The 14,693-nt window shown below is 42.7% G+C and overlaps 1 protein-coding gene across 3 annotated transcripts in view; it reads right to left on the bottom strand.

Moving 5' to 3' along the window:
- The window catches only part of rxraa (retinoid X receptor, alpha a), a 51,331-nt gene extending 40,552 nt beyond the window's left edge, over positions 1-10,779 (bottom strand). For all 3 annotated transcript variants that reach the window (XM_085925547.1, XM_085925548.1, XM_085925549.1), the window contains exon 1: positions 10,535-10,779. In XM_085925547.1, coding sequence (XP_085781673.1) covers positions 10,535-10,562 — 28 coding nt within the window. In that variant the 5' untranslated portion in view covers positions 10,563-10,779. The remainder of the gene's footprint in view (positions 1-10,534) is intronic.
- Between the last annotated feature and the right edge of the window lie 3,914 nt (positions 10,780-14,693).

The raw sequence follows: 14,693 nt of genomic DNA, 5'->3' as shown, positions 1-14,693 counted from the left end.
TATCCTGGTCGGGCTCAGAAGGACAGCAGAGCCATCAATTGCCACACATTTCAACTCGAGAAAGCCTCTTTGTGACGAGACAACCAGTGAAAAAAAACAAGTTTGTCCTTCCTTTTGTGTGTCCTGTATAAGAGACTCAAGAGTTCGCCCACACTTGCCCAATAGATTTTACTCGGGAGCAACCCTGACAAGGTTGGGAAAGAAAATAGAAATAAAATATTTTCAATGGTCTTTTATTTCACTTTGTGCTTGCGACTACACACAAAAGTCCTGTTTTCAGCCAAGCAAAACTCTTTATAGGACCGTATTTTTCGGACTATAAGGTGCATCAGGTTATAAGACGCACTGTTTTTTTTTTAGAGTCAGTCATTTTCTAAAAAATTGTGTCATAAATAATTTAAGCCATATCGCACTCTCCTGTGGTTGAATTGGGAAACCTGAGGGTCTCTTTAAGTCAAAGATATAGACGAGACATAATAAAGAAAAGCAGACCTTGGTTTGAAGACACAATTGTCATCTTCAGACAAAAACAAATCACTTTCAAGATTGCGTTTCTCTTCAGATTTGTTCCTGTTGTTGAAATCTGCTCTGGTAATTAAAACCTAGAAAGATTCATTGAATGACTTACTATTTTTGGGACGGTCTTGCAAGAATTAAGGTGTGACATTTTTGAAACGACCACAATCACCTATCTGCACCAACGTCTCGACAATGTTGGCCTTGAGTCATTCAAAGATACAAAGTAACGGAATTGGCAGTTGCTGTGGGGTGGCAAACTTTCCGCTAAAAACTGAACACCACCCATGAGACCGCAGCCTGAGGACTGTTATTACTGAGCAGAGCAACTTAAAAAATACAATACACGCAAAGCAGACGGCAAAATTATTTATCCTCCGCATTCATAACTAAGAAAATTTCATCGGCGGTAGATGAGGGCATAAGTTGCAGGAAGAGAAACTAAAAGAGTCTGCCAAACGAGGTCAGAGGGGAAGAAACAAAATGGGTCAGTTCAAAGTCTGCTTCCGCACATCACAACCTTTCTCGGGGGCAAATAAGCGAACAAGGGGCCGACTCGGTGGGCCCGGCGGCGCTCAGGCAAACGACTCTAATCAAATTTGGGTGATTGGACTCCCGAAAAGGCCGCACGGGCACAAAGAAGCTGCTTTGACTCGGGAACAGACGAGAATGTTGAAATCAAGGGCGGTTCCTTGCCGAGAAAATATCGTGTCAAGTCCTCGTCTAATGGATGGCCATTGGATATTTGTCCAACATTTTCTTATAATCATCTTGCATTCAAAGTGATTCAAACCAGCATCAAAAGTCATATTTTCTTTTTAAATATGCATTGCAATTAGTTTCGGCCTTCATTTTCCTTCATCATAGAGGACGTTATGAAGCGATCAAAGAGAATTACCTCCAGCGAATCATGTTTGAAAATAAAGCTCGACTCGCATGGCGAGTGAAATGCAACACATTGGTTTCGAGATGCTTCGAGGCGAAAATGCGTAGATTCGCTTTTGCGACCTATGCTCGATTCATCTGCCTCATTCCCACCAGATGGTTCAGGAGCACGCTCGCTAAATGGGCTCTGCACGCCCAAGTTAGCATCTCTACAGGAGAACATATTCTGCCAGTCATTAAACCCCCCCCCACTGCTACTTTAGCACAGAACATCTCAAAATAACATGTCGAAAATGTAAACAATTACAAAAGACCCAAGAACAAAACAGCGAAGAACCTGCGCCGCCACCCGCATTCTTCAATCTTGCCTTGGTAGAATATGTTCGAAAAATCTGACCCAGATTCACCCATCAAACTTGATTCATGCCTAATCCAACGGTACAATATCATTGACCCATTCTGACAGTTTTTGTTAATATTCTAAAAGAACCAATCTTACTTTGTCCAAGTTTCTATCATAAATTCAGATTTCACTTGTTTTATGTTTTGAGAAATGAGAAAATCCAGACTGTCTACTATAAGAAAAAAAATAATGGTCAAACACGGTGACACACACATCAGTAAGAATCGTGCGTGATAGAAGCGGTACATAATTTAAAACATGAAACACAAACATCTGGTGCTGCACCTGTTTTACATCAACGTTCACTGAAAGCAAAGACAATCAAATACGCAAAAATTGAGTAAGAGTCGAATCACCAGCCGGATTAAAAAGAGTATATGAATGTGCTCTGTGGCTACAATTGCCTTTAATATGGATGCATTAACTCCGAATGGGACTAAGAGGGTTCCAACGTGTAAAGTTCCATTAGAGAAAAATATTGTAATCATCTTGTCAAGGGCGTCAAATCTTAAAACTCAAAGAAGGTATTTAAATGTCACGGTAAAATAAATACACAGCATTTCGGCTCCAACTTGGCTGCTTCGCTTATATTCAAAGTCCAGAATAAAAATGGCCGATAGTTAACAAATACAAAAATCAAAACAAAATATATTGCCTGGAGAGCCATAATCATAAAATGTGCTACATTATTGTTTTCACTTTCACAGACAGTTCAGGTTTTCTGTAGGTTACAGTATGACTCCAGAAATGAGTGCTTGTCAAGAATGAACACATACCACACATTCCGAGGGGTCAGCACGTCATCTAACCAAAGACTTTGCCAAGAAACCTGCTCGACCGAGTTTTCACAGCTTCTCTTGCAGTATAACCTAACCAAGAACGCATCCTAAGTCAATGTACAGCGCATTATTAAAAAAAAAGAGCAATATTAGATTTGTTATTCAGAAAAATTCATCGTACTATCTGAAATGTCTGACCGGCAAAGGAATGTCGCACATATTTTATAGCAACACGTTTTTATGGTCGGTTGAATGATGGATTGACCCGCAAGTCAAGGGAAGGGCATGACACCGAAAACATGAAAGTCAGCAGAAAACTGACGTGCGGAGTACTTAGCAGTGCTACTTCTTGAAAAAACAAAGTCTATTCTGGGACTTTGGTCGCATTATAGTCCGAAAAATACGGAACGTGCCGAAAAACGAAGAGACGGCTTTTGGAGAAACAAATCAGTTTAAAAAAGTGAAAGGGCCAGGAAGAGAACGAAACGAGAGACAGGCAGAGGGAGGCAAACAAAACTAGGTCAAGTCACATGACTGGGATCGACTGCAGGCGGGATTAAATATCCTACAGCATGTGGTCATTTACACAACAAATGTAGATTTCAATTTATAAATTATTTCTCTTCCGCGGGGGATGAGGCTCAACATAACTAGTGTGATGCTTTACCGTATTCTGGTGGGATGTACGGCTTTTCAGTGAGCACAAAAAACGGGAGTATTAAAGACTAGAATGAGCCATTGCCTCTGAGACGAGAAACAAAGCAAAAGCCTTAGCGTGAAAAAGATCATAACAGGAGTGAACACATTGAGTGTGAGACAGCCTCAAAACAGAAGATTATAACAAGCGGAAAATATTCTGTCCATTTTCCTACGTGATGGCGTAGGAGAGTAAAATGTTAAAGAAAGAGGATGTTTGATTTTCGGAGGCTTATAACGTATTTTTCGAACTATGAGGCACACTTAAAATCTTTTGATTTTCTCAAAACTCAACAATGCATCTTATAATCAGGTGCGTCTTATGTATGTCGAAATGCCGAAAAATGTAACACATTTGGTTTCCTGGTTTGTTTCGCTTAATGTGCAGAAGGAGAGTGAATGGTTGCGAGACAGTAAGCGAGCTGGCTAGCAAGCCAGCTAGCTAGCTACCTAGCTAACCCAAATAACAGTAGAGTCATCCAGGATCGTAAGCAAAGTTACATAAAAGGTCAATTTTTGGCCACAATGGGCATCTGCATTGTAGCCAAATTTTTGCTTTCCGAAAATTCTTATCTGATTCAAGTTCAATGCAATCATTTCACTGCGATGGACTTCGAGTCAAGAGGTTAGTCCATTTTTCAGGTCACATCTTGCAGACTCCTTCCATCGAAATGTCACCGATGACATCATTGCGTATTTACCTGCCAATGCTGCAAGAGGCACTGAGCCATTGTAGCATAGGGCAGATCCAAAAATACAAACGCTGCCTGGAGGGCTCAAATCTCTTAACTCAAATAACAATTACTGACCAAGCGAGACAAACTGTCAGATCGCTTTAGAGCTCAACAATGGTGCGCCACTCAAAATATATGGTCCAAAACAACAACGCTAAATTGGATCAGAGAGATACACAGCTGGTCAAGTGGATGAGGGAGAGTGAGGTCACTTTACGCACACAATAAACTGAAGGCACAAGGAAAATATTGCACATTGGTGCAGGGCCCGCATCTGTGGACTTAGACAACAGTTTGAAACCCAATCTGCATTTCTATCTCCTCCATCATGTCTGATCAGTGCCCTCTACCCAAGCAGCGGGCACGTCGGTTCCCTGAGGGGCCCCGTCGTCAGTAAACGTCAGATCAGCGGGAGACCATCAGACATCTCCTTTTGATCTCACCACTCGCATTAGCATGTACCTCGATGCTCTCCCGCTTTGGCTTTCACTCAAAGCTACTTGCCCATCAGCAGCACCAGGGAGCTCCTGAGGGGCTTCACCCAGGTAAGGCGGGAGGTGCTAGGAGCTTGTTGAAATCTTCATCGCTAATGAGCAGGAGGCGAGCGGAGAGAGAAGTGCTCCTGTGATCTCACGGATGAGGTTCTTCCGTGCCTCGGCATTTTCGCCTTGGTCAAATGAGCTGTTCATATAATTTCACACTAGTCTTAAAAATAAATATCTGACAGGTTATTTGATTTTGAAGAACTGCACCAAAAGTGTTTTTCATGCAAGGGTTTCAAGTTTACTGTCTGTGGAAGGTGGGGAATTCTTCAAGTCTCCCCCCCCCTCCATTTTTTATGAGGGCTGGTGTTTGGCCCCATGTCTGGAAAAGGTCTAAATTCACAGCCCAGTGCCACTTAATTAGCCGAGCCCTGGACCGAGTTGGTCACATGGGTCCAATTTGAGTCACTATAAAGTCTGCATTGGCCCAACATGCATTTCAACGAGAATATTTACGTGCTTGCGGGATCAAGGTGCAAGACTTTGAAGAAAACCGGATTGGAGGGGTGGGGGGGGGGTGCAAAGGAAAAAACATAACTGAAAGGAGGGGACCCTAAAAATTCCAGGGAATTGTTCCAGATGCTGCACAAATATTGTGCTGAGGAAATCCAGATGTGTCCATCCCATTTATTCCTTCCTTTGCTTTCACTCTTTCCTTTCACCAACACAATAACCCCTCCTTCCTTCATTTCTCTGATTTGAAGTCAAGACTTTAATAGCCCCCAGAGCAACTTAGCATGGATCCTATTTTAAGGAGCCACTCTCAGCGGCAACATAATACGCGTGTGCGCTCAGCTGATGAGGCGACTCGTATTACTCTTTAGAACAATTATCTCGCATGTAACATTGGCTGAGGCCAGTCAATGAATTAAGTACGGAGAGAAGCTAAATAAAAACAGCATGCTTCAGATTTCCGTTCGCAGTCCCGCTTTCCTCCTCGGCCTCTTTGCTGTCATGTCTGGAGAGGCTGCCGCGCTCCCACAGAGCGTGACCCAGCCACAACCTCCCGACCTTGCCTCTTCCAGACAGCGCATTCTGCTTCTCAGCTGCTCCACATATACAAGCATAACGTCACTACATGCATGCAAGCTCCAGCACTTATCATGCAGGTGCCATCTACATACATCTACAGTAGCGTTACTTGTGGTGGATAGGGACCAGACCGCCCCTGCAAATATACACATGTATATTGGGAAAAAGAAAAGAAAAAAGAAAATATATTATGAATGAGGTTAGTAATCTATTCATCTTTCAAAACTAAGTTGCAATGCAGCCAGTGTTTTTCTAGCCCCGCCCCTTGCAGCGTTAGCACCCTTGCACCTTCCTGCGCTTGAGAACATTCCTAAAATCAGGCGTCCTTGGCAAGGTGTCTAACCCTAGGTGACCAAAAAAAAAAAAACTCTGGATCACCGCTCAGACTGTGTGTCTATGTTTGTGTGTGCATATGTACAGGTGTGTGTTGAGTCTGTAGGGCCACACACTCTGGGCGGATGTATGAACATGTTAGACCAGCAGGCGTCAAAAAAACAGTTCATCAGGTTTTTAGACTAAGCGTTGGAACAGACCACATAAGGGAACTTTGTTAGCTCACATATTTTTTTTGCTTGGCAATTTGTGAAATACACAAATACCTTTTTGTTTCAGCAATTACGTTGTCCCACTGCGGCATTGTGAGAAGTTGAAGAACATTTTGCAAGAGAATAAAGTACATCCAGTAAAGATCAGGCTGAAATGAGATACACAGCGGTCTGAACAACAAACGAGGCGAGCACTGACGTGGAAACGTGATCTCTGTGTCGAAAGATGGTTTGAAACATTTTTGCTGAACGCGGCGGTGAATTCCGCACCAGAAACGAGAACTATCGTGATTTACTGTACACTCAAAACATCCAAATGCAACGTGATACTTTTCAGCTGTTAGATTTTTTTTAAAGCAGGTGTTAGCAAGGTTTGAAATAAAAAAAAAAAAATGACATTGGCTTAAAAACTAGCCTAGCTGTTAACATACCATCAAACCTCGCGTTAAAATCGATATTCTAAAACTAGATCGAAATACAGAACATCCAAATCATCAATATATCTGGCAAGCTATATTATTTATATGTCACTTGATATGAAGTCATTCGACCAACAAAGGCTTCAAACGTGATTCCGGAAGGCGAGAAACAGAAGTCGTCTTCACACATCCACGCAATCCAAGAGGGAGATTAGGCACTTGTTTTTATTATCTAAAATATGCCAAGATGAGGAATGTGGAGGAGTAGAAAAGAGGAGAGGCTTCTGACAGCTACTGATTTGATGCTTTCTTGGCAGCATTTGAATGTCACAACACAACTATATCATATTGTGCAGTCGCTTTTTACACTTCTTTCTCACGTATGTGCTTGGTGTCCCTTGTCGCTTTGGCTCATCTTCCAGTAAGAGAGGCGAGCAGTGGCTCAAGAGCAGGGCGAGATGACCTTCCTCTCAATGCGAATTACGGGTGTGATCTGGTCAAATTCCCACAGAGACTGTGCTTCTACTTCAAAAGATTGGTCGGACGCACCCTGAATACTGACAGTGCGAAGACGAGGCACGCAGACTCTCGAGGAGGCGAGAAATAAAAACCTCATCGTCCTCGGATGACTGGTGAAAGAAAGCATTGACAACTGAGAGCGCCCTCTAGAGGAGCCAAGAAATACAACTGGTTCATGAAGCACATTTGAAGCTTCATTTTCCCATTCATTAAGATTCAGACTCTTTGCATGCTTCATTTGTTGACTGAGTTAACAGGAAAAAATCAACTTCTGTCACATCTGGACATTCTCCCAGAAGCTCTCTGGCTTGTCTATACAGTACATACATTTTGGGAAATTCCAGCCTTGTCAGACTCAGAGACCACTGTGTGTTTTTTTTCTTCCCTTTACCGGAAAGGTACCAACAATTTTGACCGTGTGAATAAACTTGCTTTTGGGTGAGAAAAAAAACAAAACACAGCGGCATGGTTTCACTCATTAAGTTATTATAGTTGCAACAACATCATCAATGATTTAAAATATTGATTGCGTCTTGATTTCCACAACAACCGTGACAAATAAAAATTAAATAAGGAAATCTGAGGTCCAAAACAATATGAAGCTAAACTTTTTAAAGTCTCGAAGCGCCTTAAACAACAGGCACGACGCCAAAGGCAAATTCCCGACATGATAGAACAGATGGGGAGCAAAGGTCAAAGTTTGAGGTGCAAAGTTCACCGCAAGTATTATCAATAAAGACCTCCTGTGAAGGCCAACTTTTTTTTTTTTTTGCACAAATAATTAACGAGCTTTTGAGTCGATCAGTGATTGCGCATCACCGACTCTCGTTCGACTGCTAAGCAAAGTGACGACTACGTAATTGAAGTGGGCACAGCCTTTTTTTTATTTTTCATTTAAATCGAAGGCCTCACGGGTGAAATTCAGACGGAGGGGTTTCAGGAGAGAGCTGTCACTTTAAACCATTAAGTCTTGCTATAAACCGCCCCCCCCCTCGCCCGCCCCAATAAAAATGACAGCTGCAGCCCTGTTCTCTCAAAAGGAGAGGGGGGGGGGGGCGAAGGCATCACATCAGGAACACAAAACTGGATGGCAATAAAAGACAAACTTGGCCAAATGCTTTGGGCGCTGTAATTCCATGCAACACACACACACACACACACACACACACACACACTAACACACAGTCACACACCCCTCCCGGAAGACGGACACCCTCTCCCACTATTACCTTTGTTCCTGAGTTACAGCCAGAAAAGGAATGTCACACACACACACACACACACACACACACACACACACACACACACACACACACACACACACACAAATCTCACTTTCCCATCAAAGACTATGAACTTCATTGGTTTTGGGAGGGGGGTTCGTGCATGTCTGAGTGTTTGTATGCCTCAGCCCACCCCTTCCAAAAAAAAAAAAAAAATAGCATCATACACAGTAGCTAATACTGTCGAGGGGAATTTGATTACAGACTAAAGGCCTCATTAGCAGGTGATAAAAGAAGTTTATGGGGAAGCGGGGACAGGACAAAGCGACCAATTGACTGCCGTTTGGTAAGAAAGTGTTTTGTTTGGCACTGGTGAAGGACAAGGCTGATGGAATCAGGTAATGTGACAGTGGAGGTGACCTTGAGCATTTTCGAATCGTTTGAATCCGGGAGAAATTCTCAGAGTGCATTGGTACACAAATGAAAACCTATGTCATTTTCTTTTTTCCTGTCCATTCACATTTCCATTAATATTTTTAAAGGAACTTTCAGGAGAGCCTTGAAAAAAAAAACCTCTCAGACTTGATATTTGTGAACTTGCCATTTCAAAACGTCAGAATCCATTATTGCCGCGTGACAGATAATAACCAAATGAGCGGCTAATCAATACTCCCAAGGACTTAGAAGATAGCCGCTAATTAACAAATCAGACCCCACCAAGTGGGACCTTTGATGGACCAAGTTGAAATAGAAATGGGCGACATTAGCACAGGCGGATAAGCACCGGAAAGCTGCTGATACAGCATGTGATGTATCTTGAGGGAAAATATGAGCGCCATCACGTTAATAATGGCATCAACCTCAGCTTGCTTTTAGACTCTACTTGGATATGCTGACAGGCATACAGATGGACTACTTTGATAAATTGAGTCCTTTTCCATTCTGTGTGGACACTAGATACAATGTCCCTACAATAAAGCTAAATAAGGAGGGGGGGGGGGGGGGCTGCAAGGGGTGGGGGGATCAGAGCGTAACTGAAGAAGGCCGCCCCGAGTCCCGCAAGTCCCGTGAATGTCCGTGACGCGTACAGGCGACTGATGATACGTGTCGAGCTGTAACACGATGCTCTCATGAAAGAGCAGCAGACAAAATAACACAGTCGAGCATTCTGCTGCATCACCTCTGCAGGGGACAAGGGTCATTTTGACAAGCGTACAGTAGCATACAGCTTTAATGATTTACAATGCAATGCATGAATGAGGGACTTGTCTGGAAGACACTGATGCAGTACTTTATTTATTTGAATATTTGAATGGTTGTATGATTTTGTTTATACAAGGACGACGCATTCAAAACAGCTTGGATACTTGTAGAGCTTAAAGGTAATTCTCAACTCCAGTTCCCTGTTGGGCTCTTCCACAACACTGCATAATAAACTGTCAAGGGCGTCCCACACAATTAAAAAAAAATGAATAATGCAATATCCCTTTCCACACAAAATCTCTGACCTAAGATTTAACTTTGAGTTACATGAAACAGTTTTATTTTTTTTTTATACAAATAATGTTAAAATCTGGGTGATGTTTAAATATTTAAAAAAATACCCTACAATATCGGATTTTTTATTTTTATTTTTATTTTTTTTTAGAAAACACGCAAGCGCCGCAGCTTCAAACTAAGCGTAGTGTTACGTAACACAGAACCCAAAATTAAAAGCGCGCCCTGCCCACTGAGTTAAAAACTCCTGGGTGTTTACATAGTGACTAAAACACAAAGTTTTGCCTTTAATCTTAATTTCTGTCATAAAAATCAAAGTGCGAGAATATCAATTGTTTTCTTTTTGATATAAATAAACTTAATCCCAGAAGCGCACGCGACAAGCGCGCACACTTTATCCCGAGCGACTCTGTCACTCAAAGCGGAATGTCATCAGCATTGGAGAGCGACTCTACGTGTCTTTTCTTCTTTTTTCTTTTTATTTGCCCCACAAAATACACATTTCACATTTTCCAAAAGAAAAAAAAAGACAACGGTCATGCTCGAGTTCAAGGCGTGCGGACGCGCTTGGCAACTCGCTGTCATAAAAAAAGAGCGAGCGAGGAGGAAAAAAAAAACAGCGAGCAACGAACAGACGACAGGGGGGGGGGCAACATTTCAAGCAAACACACCGGTTAAAAAAAATAAAATAAAAAAGAAAACATCATGCATTTGCAGAATCAACATTGCAATTTCCAAACTCACCCAATGACAAGAACGGTTTGGTTTCCATTTCTGTCTGGTGGGGTTCGGTTAGCTCATGCCAGCTGAGACAGACGGTCGTTCGGGACTTTTTCACCGGCGGCTCGAGTACACCACACCAGGTGTTGTTGTTGTTGTTGCGCTCCGTGGTCCCGTTCGAGTTGATCGCTGCAAAAAGTCAAATGCGATCTTGCCTTTCTACCTTCGACTTGCTCACCCAGCCGCTGTACTCCTTCTCTTCTGCCTCGCGTGTTCTCGACACAAGTCCAACTACTGGATCTGCACTGCAAAGGGACCCACGCAGGGGGTACTCCTACAGACCAACATCACACTGCAGCGACGCCATGCGAAGCCTTTGCGTGAACCCTTAAATCGGGTAAAAAAGAGAGCGAAACTCTTTCAGGGTGGGGAGGGAAATGCATTTTACTGTTGATATTAAAAAAAAAGATTCCACCGCAGTTTAAGTTTCCCCTAACAACGCAGAGACTTCCAACAGCTATTTCTTCTTCCCACTGCCTATCTGCTGTTATTTTAACCTGGTCACACATCTGTTGAACTAAAGTTGTGGGCTCACTACATATAAATTGAGATGTTCCTCCTGCATGTTGAATCTTTGTGTGGAGAGTCTGCATAGTCTTTGTGGACTTGGAGAAGGTGTCCCTCAGGGAGTCCTGTTGGAGGTTCTCGGAGACTTTAATACAATAGAGAACTTTTGTAATGATGGAATTTGTCTTTTGTTCAGACTTTCTTATTTACAATTAAGACAGGAGTGTAGTGGCCATCGGGAAGATCGGGATCCGGGCAGGTCGACCTAAGTGACGATTTGTTTTAATCGATTTTCTATTTTGAGGCATCCAAATTTGCAGATCCGATTGTACTCAATGAGGTGAATCGTTCTATTTTTTTACCTCGAGGAAATCCAGTCTCACTTCATTAATTTTCTAATCTGCTAACACGGCATAAATATCTATGAATTTATTCTGGATGCCAAAAAAAAGTTTGGGCAGATGCACACAACCCCCCCGCTCCCACCCCTCGGCAGAACCCTCAACGAGCAGCAGCATGTTGACTTTGCATAAATCTTCCTGCATTACACCACTGCCAACTCTCCACCACTTAACTCGCATTGTTCTGCTCCCTCCATACATTCCCACCACGACAGTTTTCTTCCTAATTTAAACACCGTCCATCTCGCCCAGCATCTCCTGTCCTTTTAACGCGGCGGTTTGCCCACAGACAATAAAAACACTTATTTTATTCGGATTGAATCCGAGGATTACAATTTGTAAACTGTGCACCCCCCCAAGACTAAAACTGCCTCTGCTGTGCACGCAGAAGCAATGTAGGGCGTCCACGTGCCTCCTACAGCCATCCACCATTCCTTATGATGAGCATGCTGCTGTTAAGTTTGTACTGAGGCGTGATACATAATTAATGCCACGCACGGCACTCCAAAGATCAAAAGAAGGTTGTTTCAAAAAATATTTTAAATCCTTATTCAAGGTGAGTGTCATTTTGTAAAACTCTTGGAAGCCTTTCCCTTCATCCATCTTGAGAATTTTAAAGGTGCCGCAATGTTTGCAATGTGATGTCAAGTGACACAAATGCTCATTAGAGTCGGGTGGGAGGGGCCAAATTTCTCCGCTGCGTAGCCTCGGGGGCTCTCCACTCTGTAATAGAAGACAGACGCAACCATTTTTTTTTCAAACCGGGTTCTCTCATCGACCCGCTAGCCCGAGCTATTTCATCCTCATCGTGCGAGATGATTAATAGCGCCCTGACCTTTCACCTCCATCCATAAATTCTCCAGGGGATGTTTTGGTGCTCCACAACAATCGAGGTCTCCTGTCTGTGTTTAACTCTTATTGCATTTTATCTTTTACGCCGTTTCCTCTCTTGTCTTATTCCTCCACTTGGGCTTGAGCCTCGGGGGACGAGAGACCACCACTGTTACGGTTAACTCTGCTATGGTTGCTTTGACAGCACTCCCCCCCCCCCTCCTCCTCTCTCTGCCTACTCTTAAAGTGGGTGATAAATGAGACAAGGGCCTTTTGGTCTCCTTTGTACTTTGAGCATTCATGACAAGCTCATCCGTAAAAGTGATTATGGGCGTTTTGGTGGCAATGACAATGGTTTCCCATCCGGAGGAATGTACAGCAAAACAAATGAGGGACTTTAAAGGCTGAAACGAATCTCTTGATTATCACTCTAAAGTTTTGGCTTTTGGAAGTCAAAAAAACAAATATTAGAACCCCCCCACACACAATAAACTAATTACATATATTTAATGAATAATTAATTGCACCAAACTAAAACAATGTTCCCAATATTTTTTATTCCAGCTCCATAAAAGTAAGAAAAACAATTTTGGCTCATTAGGGATTGGTTGCTGAACTGTGACTGAATGAGCTGACTGCCTTTATCACCATGCAAACACGGAGATCATTTAAGATTGCAGGTCAAGTGTTCCGTGTCAAAAATGAGAACCGAGGAGCATACCATCATGTGAGATCATTCGGCTGTTTGCTGAGGTGTTCAGCAATGTCCGCCCCGAGGGAAAGTCTTGATCGTCACAACGCTGGGTTCACATTCCTTGACCCCTGGGTCAGGGTTTTTGTCTGAGGATAACACTGAGGCAACTTCCCTTGCGGAAGACACACTGGACACTGGAGACGGACACAGAGGCAGGAAGAGGCGACCAAACAGAAGCACAAATGTGGCGGTTTCAACCAAAACGTAACTGGAAAAAGCCTTCAAATATTTTCACGACTTGAACATGACATCAGCGGGTATCAGGAGCGCATGTTGGCTTCAGAACGGGGACGAGCGAGACAAAGACATGCATCATTCTTTAATATGGTATTAAAGTGAAATTGGCTACATTTGAAGAGACAGCACAATAAATCTGATCAGTACTTGGAAGACAGCGCTTTTATCGCCAAGGAGAGAATCGCCATCCTTGCAAAGTATATTTTCACTTACAAGTGAGTCCGGTATTATTGCATCATGATGGAATTGCTGATGCCAACAGACAAGGATGGGATGGTGAATTATTTGTGTTGAAAGAGGTGAAAGTGTTTTTATTTTGGTTGGTGGTAAATGGTGATAAATATAAAACATAAACAACCTGTCTTTATATTTAAAAAAAAAAAATAAACTATTGAACAAATTCATGTTGACGTACAGTAGTGTTGTGACTCCTCTACTCATAAATAAAGCTAGAATAACTCTCCAACTCTGTTTGCTATGGTTGCTGATGAAATATGTTGAACTCATGAACAGCAGACCAACTCCAAGGTTGAAAAGTTATAAAAAAGTTTAAAAAATATATAATGTGCATGCGTATGTTTATTCAACTGTGATTGGCTGGTGTCCAGTCTTTTGTTTATCGCATCTCTCGCCCAAAGTCCAGCACGCTACATCCAGGAATAAGCAGGATTGTATGATAACGTGCAAAACAATATTTTTTTTTCCAGAGCTTCCCCGAAACTCAAGCAGCAAAATGAGGAAATACAATGCAAACTAAATGTTATTCCACAAGACATTCACTACCAATGACGCCTGTAGACGCCAAAGATCGATTTTAACAGGCTAGCAAATAATAATCACTACAGGAAATATAATCATACATGATTCCAGAACATGTGATTTCCTGTCACATACAGTACATAAGTGAGGGAGCGCACCACTGGGTAAACATTGCCCACTGAGGCCTTGTGTACACACTGTACATATTTAGCAAGAGGGGCTCTCATAGTCACGGCAAGGATGCGTGCTTCAATCAGGTCAGAGTCCAAGCGGGCACAACCGTCCGAGTATGACAAGGGGGGGGGGGGGGGGATAACCTCCAGCAAACACATGAATGAAGGCGAGGATGCGGCGCTTAAATGATTCCGCCCGGTGCAAAACGTGCGCAAGGTTGCACGTTAAGCGATCCCCTGATTACCTATGAGGGAAATGGACTTAATGGTGCTTGAAAGAGACAGAGAGAGTCATTTCACGGGGAGGAACATGAGAGTGAAGAAGAGTCAGATGACACCTCTTGTGATTTTCTCACTTTGGAACGAGGAATGACAGTCGGAACCACGGTTCGTAAAAAATAATTGATTCCAAAAAACTTGTCTCCTGCAAGTCTTTCGAATAACAGCAATGGCCATTTTCC

The sequence above is a fragment of the Syngnathus leptorhynchus genome, chromosome 12 (genome assembly GCF_054491065.1).
Source record: "Syngnathus leptorhynchus isolate UIUO chromosome 12, UIUO_Slep, whole genome shotgun sequence".
NCBI lineage: Eukaryota > Metazoa > Chordata > Actinopteri > Syngnathiformes > Syngnathidae > Syngnathus > Syngnathus leptorhynchus.
The sequence above is the reverse complement of the archived record's forward strand: the minus strand, read 5'-3'. Positions and strand labels throughout refer to the sequence as shown.